General features: G+C 35.7%; 1 protein-coding gene across 1 annotated transcript; it reads left to right on the top strand.

The window, feature by feature from the left end:
* Positions 1-2,281: 2,281 nt before the first annotated feature.
* Positions 2,282-3,051, top strand: LOC140963923 (uncharacterized). The gene is made up of 2 exons (XM_073423409.1): positions 2,282-2,395; positions 2,437-3,051. Exons 1-2 carry the CDS (start codon positions 2,282-2,284, stop codon positions 3,049-3,051), a joined length of 729 nt encoding a protein of 242 aa, XP_073279510.1.
* The last annotated feature ends 16,405 nt before the right edge of the window (positions 3,052-19,456 follow it).

Genomic DNA, 19,456 nt, shown 5'->3' with positions numbered 1-19,456 from the left:
CACGCGCACACACATGTTTCACACCCACACACACTCACATTTCAGATTTTTTTTGAGAGAAAAAGCTAGGGTTCATAGGTTCTTTCAGCAGCCTCATCTTCTTGCAAAATTTCTGAAGAATTCTGCTCATTTTCGAGCAAGAAAATCGTGCATCGTCGTCTCCCAGTCATTCTCTGTGATCCACCGCGTCGGTATTCGTTATCTTCTAACGTTTAGACGCAAAGACTTGTATATTCTTTCATTTTTACATCGATCTCATCATAGTATATGTTTTGATGTTTATTATGTGTGAAAATCTATGTACGTTGTGTAAAAGTTTGAGTAAAAATATTTGAAATGATTTTTGGATCAAAATTTTTAGATCTCAAAACGTGTCTGTTGTTATTTCGATTTATGTGAAAATTCGGTTGATTTTCTGGAAAAGTTTTCAACATATAAAACGTATTACTTTTCGATACCTTTGATTTGACAATAAATTCGTAATTTTGGACAAGAAACAAGTGAGTTATAATCATTTTCGTGGGACTGCTCAACTGCGACAATTTATAAAATGTGTTCTTGAGAATTTCTTGTTTGAGGCTTCGTTGGAAATCGTCGGGTGTTCTTTGCTGCGTAGGTGGTGTCATGTGGTGTGACAAGTCATCTTTCGATGTTTCGAATCGAGTCGGTATTGGTTTGGTGACATTAGAATGCATGGGGAAAGGAATGGGTAGAAGATGGTTTCTTGGGGTTGATATCGCGCAGGACTAGCACCGAAGCGCTGCACCAGAGGCGCCGCAGTGCTGCTGGTTCATACCAGGCAGTGCTGCACTGCAGTGCCTAGGCACTGGTCTTGGTATTTTTTGGGCTTCAAATTTAGGTGCTCTTGCTGACTTTGGGTACTATTATGTCGTTATGTCCTAGAATACTAAAACTTAGTTCAGATGTTACAAAGTTTGATTGGGGAACGTTGAACTATGGTTTAAGCGTGGTCCGTGCCTTCCATTGCTTAGGACATTTCATACTTCATGTCAAGATTGTTTCGGAGTTTGAGTCGGGGATTAGCATGATGGTTACCACAGTCAAGTCCTGAGTGTTCTACAAAGTCATAAGTAATATAATCAATGGGTAATAAGTTCGATAGGCATGATTAAGTTATGGAATTTAAGATGCATGAAAAACGTGTTAGCATGGGCAGCAGTAACCAGAACGAGATCCAACGAATCCCTCAATGCTAAATAAGTATGTTCGATGTGCAAAAGAAAATATTTTATTTTTTTGAGGTACGCTAAATGTCTTGTGACCAATTAAGAACGGGTTTGGGAGTCGATGAACGTGGCTGAGGACCTCTCCACCTCGGTAAAGCATGACTGGGTTTATATAAGGATTGGAAAGCGGTAAAGTATGACCAGGGACCAATCCACCCCGTAAAGCATGACCGAGGATCTCATGTATGCAGTAGTGGACATCCCTACCAGCCCAGTACTGTGGTTTAGTCTGATCAGGCACATTTATGTATGGGTCACTTTCTTTGAAACATATCTCTACGCAAAATGATGAAGTTAGTGCATGTTCAAGTATGTATGATGCAAGCATGTTATGAAAAGTTTTACGATTTGTTGGCACGTCTACGTTTATGTTATTACGTTCAAGTTTCAAGTATGTACGCTCTACTTTAAAATGCATGTAGTTCTATTATGTATTTCTTGTTATATCCAGTTTATACATGTTGAGTCTTTTGACTCACTAGACTTGATCGATGCAGGTAAGGACAAGTATGAAGAGATGAGGGGTGGGGACCAATGAGCCAGCTCGGTCTGCGCAGGAGGCTAAACCCGAGGACCGCCTATGTTTTTAAGACGTTTTGCATGTTTCAAATACTCCGATTGCACGGGATTTCTTTACGTTGTTTAAACAAGAGCTTTTGCAAACTTTGATTGTAGTTGTTTGGTGCAAATATTTTGGATGAACAAGTTTATCTTTATCGCAATTTGAAGGTTTTCTATTTAATTAAGAAAATTTTTATTTTTCCGCAAATTTTGAGTAGTTCAAAATACGGTACGTTACAGTTGGTATCAAAGCGGTATTCTTGTAAAGGGTTATGCCTACTGCTAGTTACGAGAAGCTCACGAAGTCACACCTCAAGTCTGTAAGTTTTAAAGTTTTAAATTCTTTCATGTATTTAGTACCAAGTCATGATTTCAGCATGTGCATGTCTGAGTTCAAAATTACGTGCATCTTTTGACATCAATATTATGTTACTGCATGTTGGGTTTACGTGTTGGGTAAATGTTGGAACAGAATGCCTCCCGGACATAGGATTGTGCATGGAGCAGGCGAAGATGATAGAGAGTCTCAGAATGGGGAGAGGGCCACTCCTCCTCGTCCACCCCAAGATATGAATGCTCAGATGCTTGCATGGATTACTAATTCTTTTCACTGTTTGCGGGGAATCAGGCTGCAGTAGACACGGGGGCGAGGCCAAGACCTAAGGCAGTTTATGAGAGGTTTTGGAGAATGGATCTGAAGGAGTTCTCGGGGACTACTGACCCGATGGTAGCCGAGGGATGGATAAAGTCCATCGAGGTAATCTTTGCTTTCATGGAGTTGCAGGATGCAAACAGGGTCATGTGTGCCACATTCCTTCTGACAGGAGACGCCAGACTGTGGTGGGAGAGAGCATCTGTGTCAATGAACTTGAAAACACTGACATGGAATGGTTTCAAGCAGGTCTTCTACTCCAAGTACTTCATTGAGGAAGTACGCTCCCGCCTGAACAGGGAGTTCATGTCGCTGCGACAGGGAGACAGCAGCGTGGCAGAGTTCGTCAGGAAGTTTGAGAGGGGGTATCATTTTGTGCCCATGATTGCTAATGATGCCTGGGAGAAGCTGTGGTATTTTATTGATGGGTTGCGACCGATCTTGCGCCGTGATGTTCAAGTTTCGGGTCCTACTACTTATGTCGTGGCGGTTTCTAGAGCCTTGGCGACAGAACAGGACCAAAGGGACATCGAGAGTGATAGGCAGGGCAAGAGGCCCTATCAGGCACCTCAGCAGCAGCAGAGACCGTAGTTTAAGAGGCCTTTCCATGGACAGCGGGGGAAGAGGCCATTTCAGGGACCGCCGAAAGGCAAGGGTCCTATCCCTTAGCAGAAGGCTTTACAGAAGCATGGTGAGTACCCAGTGTGCCCGAAGTGCAACCGTCATCATCCAAGACAGTGTTCGCCATGCAGGCACAAGAGGCGAACCCAGACACGACCCTATTGACTTGTAATCTATTTAATTCAGCACCATATTATTTTGATATGCATGGTTCGAATTTGTTTTGGGACTATTAATGTGATAGTTAGTATTTTTGGTGAATTTGTGTAGAGATTTTCTACTATGCATGAGTTTAAGATTAATATTTTGGGATGTAATTTTTGTGTGTTGTGCTAGCGTCTCTCAGGAAATATTTTCATAAAGAGAGTAGCCAGGAAGGCCCTGATAGATTCAGGGGCCACACACTCTTTTATCTCAAAAATGTTCGCTAATCACCTGGACGTCAAGTCTATTGGACTCGACGTGAATTATTCAGTGACAGTCCCGTCAGCGGGAAGAGTTATTAGATACTAGCATTGTAAGAGATATTGATCTTGAGCTACAGGGCCACATAGTGTATGCCGATGCCAGAATTTTATATTATCTTGGGAATGACTGGCTGACGAAAAACGGAGTTCGGATTGACTTTCAGAAAATGTCAGTGCTGGTAAGTCCGTTGGGCATGGAGCAGTTTCTTTTTGCGCCGGATAGATGGAGAAGTTTTCCTCGCATGATCTCTTGCATGCAGGTGTGGAGACTTATTCGCAAGGGGTGTCAAGCTTTCTTGGCCAGCATTTTTCATCACCTAACATGCCAACTCCGTCGGTATCTGATGTACCAATAGTCACAAATTTTCCTGACGTTTTTCGTGATGACGTCACAGGCCTTCCACCTGAGAGCGAGGTGGAATTTTCCATCGAACTTGTGCCAAGCACCGTGCCAATCTCGAAGGCACCGTACCGTTTAGCTCCAGCTAAGATGTTATAGCTCAAACAACAAATTCATGAGCTCCTAGATAAAGAATTCATCCGTCCTAGCTTCTCACCATAGGGCGCACCAGTACTCTTCGTAAAGAAGAAAGATGGGAGCATGAGGCTGTGTATCAATTACCGAAAACTTAACAAGGTAACGATCAAGAACAAATACCCACTTCCAAGGATCTAGGACTTGTTCGATCAGTTGTAGGAAGCTACAGTGTTCTCTAAGATAGATCTACGATCAGGGTATCATCAACTGAAGGTAAAAGATGCAGATGTTCATAAGATAGCCTTCAGAACCAGATATGGGCATTACGAGTTCTTATTGATGCCGTTTGGATTGACAAATGATTCAACAATTTTTATGGACCTCATGAATCAAGTATTTCAGCCTTACCTAGATCAATTCGTCATAGTGTTCATTGACGACATTCTTATCTACTCGAATAGCCATGAGGAGCATAGCCAGCATTTGGGTACAGTTTTGCAAGTCTTGCATAGTCGTAGTTGTTTGCAAAATTTAGTAAGGGTGAATTCTGGTTGGAAAAGGTAACATTTTTGGGTCATATAATTTCTAGCACCGGTATTGAGGTGGATCCAGCTAAAGTGGCAGCAGTTAAAGAATGGATTGAGCCGAAGAATGTATCAGGGATTTTCTTCGATTGCAGTCTCACTCACTTCATTGACCAAGAAGAATGCTAAATTTGTTTGGAGTGATGAGTGCCAGAAGAGCTTCGATACATTGAAGCAAGCTCTTATCTATGCACCAATGTTAGTCATGTCAGCAGAAAAAGGCGATTTTATGCTATACACTGATTCTTCTAAGCTCGGGTTAGGCGCAGTTTTGATGTAGCATGGTCGGGTTATAGCTTATGCATCTTGAGAGTTGAAGGTGCATAATAAAAACTACCCGACTCATGATCTCGAGTTAGCAGCCGTTGTCTTTGCGTTGAAGATTTGGAGACATTATTTGTATGGCGAGAAATGCCAGATTTTTATCGATCACAAGAGTCTCGAGTATTTATTCACGCAGAAAGAGCTGAATATGAGACAAAGATGGTGGTTGGAGTTAGTGAAAGACTATGATTGCGAAATTAGCTACCATCCAGGGAAACCTAATGTTGTGGCAGATGCTTTGAGCAGAACAGTAGTAGTCGTAGCTCAGTTGTTAATGCAGAGATCTCTTCAGTCAAAGATTCAGAAGTTTGGCTTGAAAGTTTATCCTAAGGGCAGAGCTCCTAAGCTGTCTAATCTGACATTTTAGTCTTCTTTGCTAGACCGAATCCGTAGAGGTTAGCCTTCGGTTTAGCAGTTACAGAAATGGAGACTGAAGGATGAGTACAAGGGCAGTGTACTCTACACAGTGTCCGATGGTATTGCGAAGTACAAAGGAAGGATGTGGGTGCCTATTGTTGAATCTATTAGAAAAGATATTCTGACAGAGGCACATGCATCTCTGTATTCCATCCATCCAGGAAGTACCAAGATGTACAAGGATTTGCAGATTTGGTATTGGTGGCCAGGGATGAAGAGGGACATCCATAGATTTGTATCTGAATGTCTCACTTGTCAGCAAGTGAAAGCAGAACATCAGAGCCTAGCAGGAATGCTTAAGCTGCTTTTTATCCCCAAGTGGAAATGGGAGAATATCACCATGGACTTCGATGTTGGTCTGCCGAGGTCAGTTAGAGGATCCAATGCCATTTGGGTTAAAGTGGATCGACTTACTAAGTCAGCACATTTCTTAACAGTGAAGACGATTTTCTCCATGACTCGCTATGCAGAGCTCTATATCAGGAAGATAGTTCGTTTGCACGGGATCCCAGTCTCTATCGTGTCCGATAGGGACCCGAGATTCACATCGTCTTTCTAGAAGAGTTTACATGCAGCCATGGGGACGAAGTTTCTATTTAATACAACATTCCACCATCAAACAGATGGCCAGTCTGAGCGAGTGATTCAGATTTTGGAGGATTTATTGAGAGATTGCGTGATCGATTTCCAGGGGAATTGGGAATCAAAACTACCTCTAGTGGAGTTTACCTAAAACAATAATTTCCAAGCTTCCGTAGGTATGGCTCCCTACGAGGCACTGTATGGAAGGAAGTGCAGATCGTCGATTCATTGGGATGAATTCGGGGAGAGATCACAATTTGGTCCAAAGATTGATCGGCAGACTGCAGATGTGGTGGTCAAGATTCGAGACAAGATGAAGACCGCCCAGAGTCGTCAAAAGAGTTGTGCTGACAAGAGAAGGATGGATCTTAAGTTTGTCGTAGGTGACCACGTATTCGTAAAGATAGCACCTATGAATGGTGTTATAAGGTTTGGGAAGAGAGGCAAGCTGAGTCCGAGATTTATTGGACTATTCGAGATACTTGACAGGGTTGGGACACTAGCTTATTGTGTAGTTCTACCGTCGAATTTGGTCAGTGTACACAATGTGTTCTACGTCTCGATGATGAGGAAGTATTTAGCGAATCCTGCGCATGTTTTGAGTTTTGAGTCATTACAGTTGGCTCCAGATCTGTCATATGAGGAAAGACCTGTCCAGATCCTAGACATATAGGAACGTAGACTTCAGAACAAATTGACCAAGTTGGTAAAAACCCGGTGGCTGAACCAATCAGTGGAGGAGGCCACTTGGGAGACCGAAACAGATATGAGGAATCGCTACCCGGAACTATTTGGTAAGACTTAATTTCGAGGATGGAATTTATCTAAGTGGGGGAGGAATTGTAGAACCCAAAATCAGTACACGTGAAACTCATGCATTTATTTAATTGCTAAAGTATTTAATTAATTTTAAAATATTTTTTAGCGGTGCATGATGCATGAATTTACATTATTTTAAATTATTTATGTTTATGTGATGTACGTTAAAATTTTTTCTTGATTTTTATGTTTTAAGCGAGTAGACGATGCAGGATCAGGAAAATAGACCGGTGACGATTTAGACGATTTTAAAATGTGGTATTTTATTCCAAGTTTTTGATAGTGTCATTTAAAATGATTTATTTAGTTTTAGCATTTTAAAGACTAATTTAATTATTAGGTGATTTTAAGATTTTGAGCCTTTCAAAATATTAAGTTGATGTGTTGGAGATTTTAAACTTTGAAATTTAGACATGTGTATTTTATCCTTAATTAGAGGATTTAAGAAAAATTAGTGTTGGTTTAACATTTTAATTAGCATGTTAATTAAATTATTAAGCAATTTCTTCCCCCTAATTTACTAAAACTCACGCGCACACACACACACACACACGTTTCACACACACACACACACTCACATTTCAGATTTCTTTTGAGAGAAAAAGCTAGGGTTCATAGGTTCTTTCAGCACCCTCCTCTCCTTGCAAAATTTCTGAAGATTTCTGCTCATTTTCGAGCAAGAAAATCGTGCATCGTCGTCTCCCGGTCATTTCCCGTAATCCACCGCGTCGGTATTCGTTATCTTCGAGCGTTTAGACGCAAAGGCATGTATATTCTTTTGTTTTTGCATCAAACTCATCATAGTATATGTTTTGATGTTTATTATGCGTGAAAATCTATATATATTGTGCAAAAGTTTGAGTAAAAACGTTTGAAATGATTTTTTGATCAAAGTTTTCAGATCTCAAAACGTGTCTGCTATCATTTTAATTTCTGTGAAAATTCGGTAGATTTTCTGGAAAAATTTTCAACATAAAAAATGTAGTACTTTTTGATACCTTCGATTTGACTGTAAATTCGTAATTTTTGGACAAGAAACAAGTGAGTTATGATTGTTTTTGTGGGCCTTATTACAACAATAAATGGCTATTGTGACACTTTTTTGTAGACACTTTTAATTAAATGTTGTTACAAATACTTAATAATGACACTTGTAAAAAATTAATAATGTGAAATAAAAAAACATATTAGATTAGTTATCATGACATTTTTAATTGATGTCATTTTTTCCCTCCTCCAATATTTATCCAACCCAAATATTCTCATATATATTTTATTTATTTTTTAAACATTGTAAAAAAATCATTAAAAAACTAAAAAAAAAATTAATTAAAAGGAAAAAAAAGAAAGAACGATGGGTTAATTTATACAGTGTGCCAAATTTCTCTTGCGCTATTTCTCCCAAATCTCTTGCGCCCTTCTCTTTTCCCTCGTTCAGCCGCTAATCCTTCCTTCTTATTTCTTTTTTCTAGTGTCACGGTTTGAGATTTGTCCAGCCGCTCATCTCCGGTAAGTTCCGAATCCCTTGTTTTGTAAGAGATTTTGGTCACGGTTTTTTTATAAGAGTGTTCGATTCATAGAGAAATGGAGTTCGATTCATTTGATTTTAGAAGAGGAGTTCGATTTTATAAGAGTGTTCGATTCATTCGATTCGCTTGATTGATTTATTAAGAATAGAGGAGTGTTCGATTTGGGTCACAATTTTTGTGATTACAAAGTTGATTCATAACATAAATATTGTTCTGTGTTCTTTGTCGCTAAATATTCTCTTGATTGGTTTATGGTATGGCTTGATTGGTTTATGATATTCTCTTGATTGAGAATAGAGGAGTGTTCGAATACCGTGTTTTTTGTTCTGTGTTCTTCTTTATAAATATTTTCTTGATTGGTTTATGATATCTCGTTGTAAATCTGAGAGAACACAGAGTTGCGAAGACATTCCAATACAATAGCTCAGAACACAAAACAAGACTTATTTAGAAACTTACTTTCCTGTACAGAGCCGTGAGGTTGGGCTCGTTGAAAGGAAAATATCCAGCCATTAAAACAAAGAGAATAACTCTGAACGACTTTAATGGTTTAGCAAGAGTACTCTTAAAGACATGACTTTATTGGTCTATAAATATTCGCTTGTTTGGTTTATTAGAATATAAATCTATTAAATTTTGTTCATTATCAGTTTCAAGATCAATTTCTTGTTCTTTTAATATATATTTTTTGGAAAGAAATTTCAGTGAAAACACGACTTTATTGGTTTAGCAAGAGTACTTTTAAACATATCTTAACCATAATCAGAACCCTAATAATTGTATGTTGGTTTGTTATGAATCTGAATAAGATTTTCTACTAATCAGTGCTATTACATGTAATCTTACCAACACTCATAAATATAGAAAAGCCCGCTTCATTAAAGCCATTGAGGTATGGGCTTCATAATCTAACATTTCACGAGATACAGAGGTATGGGCTTCATAATATAATTTCCAAGATTTCATATTTCAGAGATTTTGAGATTTTTTAGGGTTTATTTTATAAGTATGGAGATGTCTAGGAATTGGCACACACGTGCACAGTTGTGAGAATAAGCTCTTTTTCGAGGCAAAGCACAAAGACTTAAGACTGTAAAGGCAAAATACAGCAGGGACAAAGTTCCTGGAGGATGACTATTTAAGGTTTCTTGAAATTTAGTTAACCTCTTTTCTCATTCATGATAAATGACGAATGAATCAACATTATTTTGAATATGATATCTGGATTATGTTTCGAGAAGATAGTTGAGAATATCAATCTTATATCCTAAATATGATTATATAAGATTTAAACATGGACAATACAGCTTATACTCCATCAGTCGACAATTGATCTGTCACACACACACACACACACACACATATATATGTACATATATATAGATGGATATTCCAAGAACAAAAAATTGAATACTGAAAGGCAAAAGCTGATCAGATTCTTTGAACTGATGTAAACCCTTTTAATATATACTTCTTCACTTTGATTAATTTTTCCTTTTTCTCAAACACTCGCACTCCATTTGTTTGAGGTGAATGGTATTTTTACTTAATTATATTCGTTTTTTATAAAATATTAATATATATTTTTTTAGAAGTTTATAATATGTTTTTTTAATTGAAATCAAATAATAAATGTCTGTTTGGGAGAAGTATTTATTTGTTTTGGCTTGTTTTTGCATATTGACTATTGTTTCTTACTTTATAAATAGAGGCTCTCGAATGTGGCATATGCTTGTTTATTCTTTTTGGGTAAACAAATTAAATAAGAAACGATTCATTTTCTTAAGCTTCCAGGTGTGACCAATGTATAACTTAGCTGGATTACTAAGCATATTGAATTAAAATATATATAAATAGTTGTCCATGTGTTATATTGGCTGGAACGAAGTACATTTAGATGACAATATAGTTATAAATATTTGAATTTTGTCTTTCATTATCAACTATAATTTACTAAGCAATAAACAGTCGATCTAGTTATTGACGATAATGACAAATTTCATATGTTCGATTAACATGAATTCAAAATATATCAATTATTAATATATGAAATTAATTTATAAAAATTGGTGATCTCAAAGCTATCTTATTTTCTTTAAAATGATTGAAAATAATAAAAATATATGAAATTAATTTATAAAAAAAATATAGCTATCTATAAGGTCATTTTTGGGTTTCACTGTAGTTTTCTTTTGTTCACATATTTTTTTTGTTATTAAATTATTGTTGTGTTTTGGGTACTTTGGTAAGAAATGGTAAATTTTGTCCGATTGACGTGGAAGATTGGCATAAAATGCCCCGCGATAGTAAGAAAAAAATGCTAGATGTTATAAAAGTAATTGAAATGTTATTGAATAATTTTATTATTAAATAATTTTTTACTATGATGGTAAATTGTCTAAATGCCTTTGTAGGAAAAGTACGACCTTCCTCCTGGAACAGAAAGTTGGACGCTACGTTCAATAGCAACAAAATGGAGAAACTGGAAGTCAGAACTAAAAAAGAAGTATTATGATCCTGAGTTGCCAATGCAAGTTCTTCTTGAAAAAAGAGATAAAAGAACTTTTGTAGAACAATATGTGAAACTAGTTGCTCAGTGGAACTCAGAAAAATCAAAGGTATAAAATATGAAATATGTTTAGAAAAATGTTCATGTAGACATTTGTCTTGTGTACCAAGTTGAATTTAATGTATCAGGAGAGAAGTGAAAAAAATAAGATTGTTCGGAACTAAAAGAAAATGAATCAGACAACTGGAAGAAGATCTTTCGCTCAAGTGCAACAAAAATTGGTAATTTATCTTATTAATCTTATAATTCTACATTCATTAGAATCTACAAAATTTTAACCAATTACATATTAGAAAAAAGAAAAAGGGCGACCTCCATCAAGAGTTGAATTATTTCATGCCTGTTTCACTCATGCTAATGGAAGTCCCTCAGGCAAGATTGTGGCAAAAAATTGGTAAGCTGTTTTATAAATTTCAGCTAGATTATTTTAAGAAATATTTGTTTTCATAATCATTATGAATAAATTATGGATTTTGATTTTTTGGTGAAGGCTGCAAAGAAAGAACTAGAAAATCAACTTCCTGAAGATGAGGATGATCAAATTGGTGAAAATGACGTATTTGCTCAAATAATTGGACCAGATAGACCAGGCCGAGTGCGTATGCTTGGTGATGGTTTTAACCCATCTGATTTATGGGGAGAAGTTCCAAGCCGTAGTACATGCAATCGAATAGTGATGGAGCAAAAGACAAAGTTAGAAAAAATGGATGAGCAAATTAGAAAACAAGGTCAACACATTGCAATGTTAGAATCAAAGATTTGCAATCAACCAAATCAAAACCTTGGTTCAATTTACAACAATATACAACACACAGCATCCTCTAGTAGTCCATTATCTCCCAGGGTAAAGTCTTTTTTCTAGTTTTATTACTTTATTATTATATTGAGTTAGTACTTTATTGATTCAGCATTGGCTTTTTAGTTTAAGAATATACATTAGATGCGTAAATGGTTTTTCTTTTGTTTATATTGATATTATTTATTATTTGATGTGGCATAATGAGTTGGAGTTTGCTTTTTTGTAAGCTATGTTTTGTGTGAGCTTATAATTATCTCGAGTTAGACATTTATTGATTTAGATAGTATATTTTGGTTGAGAATATATATTACATGTATATTTGCTGTCATGAGTTAACTAATTTGAATAATGTTTCTTTATGCTTTTTTGTTTTCTGGCTAGCTGGACATACTCATTAGCATAATAGTTGTTGATGATTGTACTTTATGATTGTTTTTATCAAAACCTTCTCTTTTGCACTTTCACGTAGATTGGATGTTCTGTCTCAATAAAAAGTCTATTTGATTCGACGAAAATTGTGGCAAAAGGAGTGGTTCGTAGCATGGATCCAAATACCAGAGTAGGAATACAGACGTGTTAGAGTAGGTGCACGTCGAGTCTAGTGTTGGCCGAGTGTTCACAATGAAACTCTATGTATAAGCAATCTTTATTTTAATAATATTTGAAATTATTGTTTTGGCACATCTTTATCTATATACCCATGCTAGTTGCATAGATAAAGCCCTTGAATATACAAATAGTAGAAAGAATATGAGATGCTCATATGATGAGTATCATGAAACTCATATTTGGAATACTGTATATTCTAAACGGTTCCTAGTCGATTCAGCCGCCGCTAAAAAGGATATAGGTCGCTCGAGCTTGAGACTAGTATCTGCGATGTGAGTACCATGTTTCATTGGTAGGGGACATTGTGATGTCCGAGCATGCAGATAGGTGCTCCTGGTAGAGTGCACTGAACAACCCTCCATTAAAGGACTTTCCAAGTGGTTCTCACTTATCGAGTGGAAAAGTCCTAGTTTATGGTTGTACACCATTAGTCCTTATGACCCGGGACAACATTGAGACTCTATGTGCTAGAATTACACTTTGACTTGTTTACCGACTCTCATGGGGTCATCAGGTGGCAAGGTTGGGTGTTCTGTCGAAACATATAGGAGTCGATGCATTGTAGTCGGGGATTCACCGCTTACCTACGGGTATGGATATCCTATGTGTTTTTCATGTATATGTAGTTTGAAATCTCTGATCAGAGTATGGTGGTAATTATGAAAGGGGTTTCATAGATTACACCATCGATGCAACTACGACATGACACATAGTATCGATTCATTGACAACTCTCGATAAACCAATGGTTGTCGAATCGGTCGGGATATATGAGTTGAAGGGACCGTACTGTACGCTAACCATAATTGAATGGTTCTTGCAGGCACTATCATTTGATACCTAGGGAATCATGTAAGCGATGCTGCTAGGCGTTTAACATGATTGGTTGGGTACTATCAGACTTGAGTTCTGACGTTCTTATTATCAAGGAGTTGATAAATAAGAATGGAGCAATTGGGGTATGCTCATATAAGGACATGTTTAGTCCGAATCACATGGAGATGTGAACCCACGGCTAGTTGTATCAATGAACCATTGAGGGCCACACAAGTACTAGCTTTCTAGATCCCGTTGAGAAGTAAAATAGTTCAATGTGTTGAACGGCTTATAAAGGAGTTTATAAGCGTAAGGAAAATTAGAAGTATGACTTCTATAAAGGAGAAAATAGTTCAATGTGTTGAACGGCTTATAAATGAGTTTATAGGCGTAAGGAAAAATAGAAGTATGACTTCTATGAGAGAAATGTAAATTTTAATTTATGGAAGTGTTCCTAAATTAAAATTTGGCCAAGTAAATAATGTATTTGAAAATTGTGATTTTCATAAACATTATTATGGACTAAATTAAATTAATTCAAGTTTTGAATAAATTAAACACTAGTGGACCTTGTAGAGTCCAAATAATTAAATTAATTCAAGTGTTGAATTAATTAAATCATATTGAGTCTTGTAGAGCTCAATTTAAATAATTATTTAACTAGTGGTACTTGAGTAAATTCAAGTAATGTTTAATTATCTCAAATATGTTTGAGATAATTAAAAATAAGTCCATGGATTTTTAATTGTTAAAAATCAAATAAAACTTGCATGCATGGGAGGTGAAAGGTTGGGAGACAACTTTTTGTATAACCAAGGCTTGGCATGCAACTTTTTTACTTTAACTTTTCCCACAACCAAAAAAATGTCTCTCCTTCTCTCCTAGCATGAATAGTGGCCGAAAATACTATTCACTCTCTCCATTTTTTTTTTGTTCTTCAATGGTTGGAGAAAACACTCACTTCTCAAAGAAAAATCCTCATATTTTTCTAGTGCAAAATATGAGGGGATCTACCTAGTTGGTGGTGGGCTTTATTTTAGAGCAACGAGTGCTCTTTGGAAGCTTGTAGAAGTTCTTGCCATACAAGAGCTAAGGTGTTTACTCCTTAGTTGGAGCCATCATCAACCTCAAGAGGTTGATAGGTATTTTTCTAAACACACTATGTATAGTTTGTGTTTTTTTAGTATTTATTGTTATGTTCGTCATGTTATTATCTTTTTAAACAAATATCAATTATATTTGCAGTTGACAGTTAATGAGGAAGATTTCTACTAGGTGCATTTGGATAACGAATAATTTTTTAGTTTATCATTTGGTATGATATTCACTAGTTTGAATTAAATTTTAATCTCTTTATTTTGTGCTTCTTTAATTTTATTTCATTCATACAATTAATGAATTTTTATTGTAGGTGACAAGAATATTGGTGAAACGTCCTGCCCTTTTTATTGCTTTAAAAGTGCTAGAAAATTTTTTTTTTTTCCGTCCATCCCATGAAAATATTCTTTTATAAAATATTTTACACTTTAAAATGAAACATCAACCAACTAGCATTTTTAGAAATCAATGAAATAGTCATAAAAATGAAATTGTCAATTTGTTTTACCTAACCTAAAAACAATAGTTTGAAAGGTAAAGCACATACTAAACCTCTCAAAAACCTCTCAAACATATATAAATTGTCTTAAAAATCTTTAACCATAAATCATAAGTCAAAAGTCATAATGCGGAATAAAAGAAGCGCTGCTCCTCAGGTTGTGTGCGCCTTCAGTCCAGTCAGATCATCCGTCAAGACCTCCCTCAAACTCATCTGCATCCATCACACCTAGTGAGCCTAAAGACTCAACACACCATAACCTTGATAACAAATAATAAGTATAAAACCGCATGCAACAGTGAAAATACTTGTAACTAAAAATACATTTCACGATATGCAAAAATAACCATGATCTTTTTCCTTATCATGACAAAAATCTTTTTAACATGATCATAAACATTTTTCCTTTTTCCTTTTCCTATTCCTTTTCCTTTGTTGAATTCAGATCGTTAATTGTGACTTTCCTGATCATGATCGTGAAGGTCGATGGATCCATCTACATATAACCACAGTACTGGGCGGCGGGGGACACCAGCAACACTCTCACCGGTCAACTGGGCCCTGGCCTATCATGATTCGAATAGAAATACGATCGTCGGGGTTCCCTCTGGGGCCTTTTCCCCTCACGATATTCCCATTCTTCCGTTACCACAAAACTATTACCACATATTCGCAATGATGGAAACACGATCGTCGGGCCCCCACTGGGACCATAACCCTCACGACGTCGCCAACATTAACGAATTAGTCACAATCACTGCACATCCTTCAACATTTTTTTTTTCATTCACAACACTTTAGAAAAATCCTGAACAATATTTACATTTTCCATTTTGGAACCAAGCATGCAACATGTATTTTAGATGTCTTCCTTAAACCATGAAAATCAAATAGACATTTAAAAATCACCATGTAATCATGAACATTTCATAATCAATTAAAAATAATCATAATATCATAAAAATAGCATTTAGGGCACTGCCATGACCTTTACTAGTTTCCCGGTGCAAAAAGACCGTTTTACCCCTGGACTCGACTTTTTAAGTTTTTGACTTTTTTCTTGATTTCATGACTCTAACATGACCCAAATAATTATTTAAGCTTATGTGAATTTTTTCGTAATTTTATTTGGCTTAAAACTTAGACTTTTTCAATTATCTTTTCTTAATTATTTTAACGGTGTTTTAATCACGAAAAATACCAAACTTTAATATAAAATTCCTAAATTCTAAATTTAGTCTTTTTATATTATTTTAGGCCTTATGGATCATGACTCGACCCCCGTGAGCCGTTTTCCAATTTTCTTTATTTTAAAACTCACTTTGACACCTAAACTTCGACCCTGAGCCCTCTCTTAATTTTATCGAGTTACCCCCGAACCAAAACGAGCCAAAAGGTGCCCAACATGTTAAAGTAGCCTACTGGACACTAAGAACTCACGGACCATGCCTCTGGACAAGAAATCGAAGCCCAATATTCAGAACTTGTGCTGGCCGAGACATTGTATCACACTAGGACTCTTAAATCCTGAGCTTAGGACCTAGCCACCCACCCAGCCCTTGAACCATCCTGTGGTGCACTCTCCTAGGGACCTACGGTCATGCCATGCCCCAGCCCAGCCAACTGGACCGAGCCTCTTATCCCAGCAAACCAGCGCCACCTGCGCATGGCTAGAACACTCTCGGGTAGGAGTCCCTCATGCAAAGGACTCCTTGCCGCCTCTCAGCTCGAGTCCTAGCATGGCTAGGACTCTCCCCTAGACCCCACCACGACCCTGGCTAGCCTTCAGACCGAAGCCAACTCACGCCCAGCCGTGGGGTATCAAACCCGCCGCCCATAGATCACATGACAGCAACTTATAGATTTTCATGGTTCCCGATGGTTTCTATCTACCTTGGTTGTGTTTGTGTGGCTTTGTTTTACTTGAAAGCTTTACTTAAACATAGTATGGCATCATGGCAGTCCCTTAGCATGCAAATAACAGTTTATTTGAATCAAATATCAACTTTCCTCATGCACCCATGCAGTGTTGCGAAAATTCTGAAATAAATCTTTCATATCCTTCATGCATGTAATAATTAAAACATTAATATGATGCAACGGATGATAAAAGGAGATTAAGGCGTGTCTTTGCGTAGATTACGCTCGAATATCCTTTGACGACGAAGAACGGGACGTGAAGACGGCTTGAACTTGCCTTGATGCTTCGAAAATTACTTCTGAAATTTGTGTGCAAGTGTGCCGTGAGGTTTTCAGAAAATAATAAAGCTGCCGTGGGAGTGTGTGGGAGAGAGTTTTGGTTGGAGGAAAAAAGGGTGGCCGAAACTTGAGTCTAGAATTGTGTAGGGTTTTGCAATTTCTTTACTTTAAATACTAATTACTCCTTAATCTAGACTTTAGGCCTAATAAGCCATGAAATTAGGCCCATTAGTCTATTTAGGATTTTAAATAAAATAATAACAAAGTTTTCTTTAATTAAAAATGTGAATTTATTAGCCGGGTTGCTAAAAAGCTCGATTTTTAGTTGAAAAACCAACACCGATAAAATTTACGTCCCGGCGTATAAAATCACCTCAAAACCCTATATTTTCAAAAATTACTTAAAATCATCGGCCACAATTTAAATAATTAAAAATAATTATTTAATAAAAATCCTTTTACATTTTAGCCCTCGGTCTCCGTTCCTCGATCATCACTTGAATATTCATAAAAATACAAATTTAATGCATGATGACAATAAAATCTCAAATAGAATATAAACAATTATGTCATATAATTAATTAGCAACTAAAATGAATTAATTACTCATTTTTTTCATAATTTCCTAGATTCGCATGCCGTTGGAGCACGTCGTCTTAAATTTGAACCTTACAATTGGATTTTGATTAAGATGAGATGGTTGAATAATGAAGATGCGTCACAAGTTTGCTTATGTTTTGCTTTACAAGGCTTAATTGTTTGTTAGTTCTTAAACTAAATACATTTGGTACATTTGTTAGGATATAGATGTTTTTCAATATAACAAATTTATCAGTCTTATACATTAAAGATTGCAAATTTAATGACAATTTTTTATTAGTAATTTAGTTTCTATTTTAAAATTTTGTATTTGTATTTATGTTAATTTGTTATATCCTTGAATATTATATCTTGAAAAAATTGAAAATCGATGACATTTCATAAAATATGACATTTTTTTATGTCACAATAGAACATTAAATTATGTACATAAAAAATGTCATTGTAAAACTCATATAGAGACATTTCAAAAAGTCATTATAACCAACTATTAATGACAATTTTCAATATCCTAATATACTAGTATACAAGACATTTGTAAGTGTCATTACAGATTACATAATGAGACATTTTAAATTAACTTTATAACATATCATTAGTGACATTTTTTATTGTCACTATAAATAATATACACGACACTTTTAGTTGTCATTATAAATTATGTTAACTGACATATAAATTTGTCATTATTGCTATAATAACAAGGCATGTATAAATGTCTTTGAAACATGAGTTTTCCTGACATTTAAAATTGTCATTATATGAATAATTAGTAACACGTATGAAGTTGTCATTAACATCTTATAATGACATTAAAAAATGTCAAGAAGTTTAAGACGATATTGGAATAGACGACATTTGTTGGAGGTGTTACTTAAACTTAAATGTCACTAAAATGTTCTTGTGTGGTTAGAAACAAATTATTCAATATCAAAACCATACGATTTCTAAAAACCTTGGCTCTAATACCACTGTTGGATCTCGGTTTTCTCGTGCCCAAAACGCAGCGGAAGTTTAAAATTTTTATTTTATTTTGACAATCAAAATATTTGGACACTCGTATGGTTTTCAAAATCAAACATACATAGGATGTTTAGTAATATACCTTTAGTGAATTTATTCACTTGGCTCCAACTGCACCGGTATTGGCGGACGTAGCTCTTGTTGTAAATCTCTACGAACATTGTTCGATCTCCCAATCAGGTCCACGACTGGAATATTTGTTCCTCTTCTAACTTGCACTAGATAGTATAGAAGATTTATTGCGTTCGAGATCAAGAGAACAAAATTTTTTTAAAATTTTGAGAGCAAAAATTTGCCTTGCAAATTTCAAGAGCCGAAAATGTATCTCCAAGTTGAAGAAACTTTCGGATGCCTCATCAATTAAACAAGAATCAAAATCTTATATTTATGTCTAATCTTCAATTTACTTAATTAAATAGATTAATTAAATCAATTAAAGATTCTACAAATCTTTGCATGCCAAATCATGAAACTCTCGGATGCATGTTAATAAATAAGAATCAAATTCTTATTATTATTTTTCTAATCATTTCTTTACTTAATTAAAATCTAATTAATTAAGTTAATTAAAGATTCCGAAAAAAAATGCATCTCATATCATGGTCAATCTCGAATGATGCATATATTTCTTATAATATCATGCATCATTATTATTTTGATTTGTGTGCAAGTTTTTAAAATTATGGTATCATGAATATTTTCATATTACATAAATCAATACCATATTTTATAAAAACTTAATGGGCTATATTTTAACTCAATTAAAATATAATTAATCATTAAAGCCCATTTGAACTTTAATAAATTTGCATGATGGGCTTATACTCTTACAAGCCCATGATTCATGCTCCCATTACATTAATTTCATCATAATCCCGATCGAAGATCCAATACCATCGATGTGACAAATTCAACTTATTTGTTATTATGATGCACACTTTAATTTCGAGATCACCAATGTCTA

The sequence above is a fragment of the Primulina huaijiensis genome, chromosome 18 (genome assembly GCF_012295235.1).
Source record: "Primulina huaijiensis isolate GDHJ02 chromosome 18, ASM1229523v2, whole genome shotgun sequence".
NCBI classification, from domain to species: Eukaryota; Viridiplantae; Streptophyta; class Magnoliopsida; order Lamiales; family Gesneriaceae; genus Primulina; species Primulina huaijiensis.
Note: the sequence above shows the minus strand (reverse complement) of the source record. Positions and strands in the feature narration are given on the sequence as shown.

Bases quoted from the DNA above. Each gene is read 5' to 3' on its own strand.
- LOC140963923 (XM_073423409.1), top strand. From the start codon at position 2,282: ATGCCTCCCGGACATAGGATTGTGCATGGAGCAGGCGAAGATGATAGA. The intron at 2,396-2,436 runs GCATGGATTACT...GCGGGGAATCAG, and splicing joins ATATGAATGCTCAGATGCTT to GCTGCAGTAGACACGGGGGC.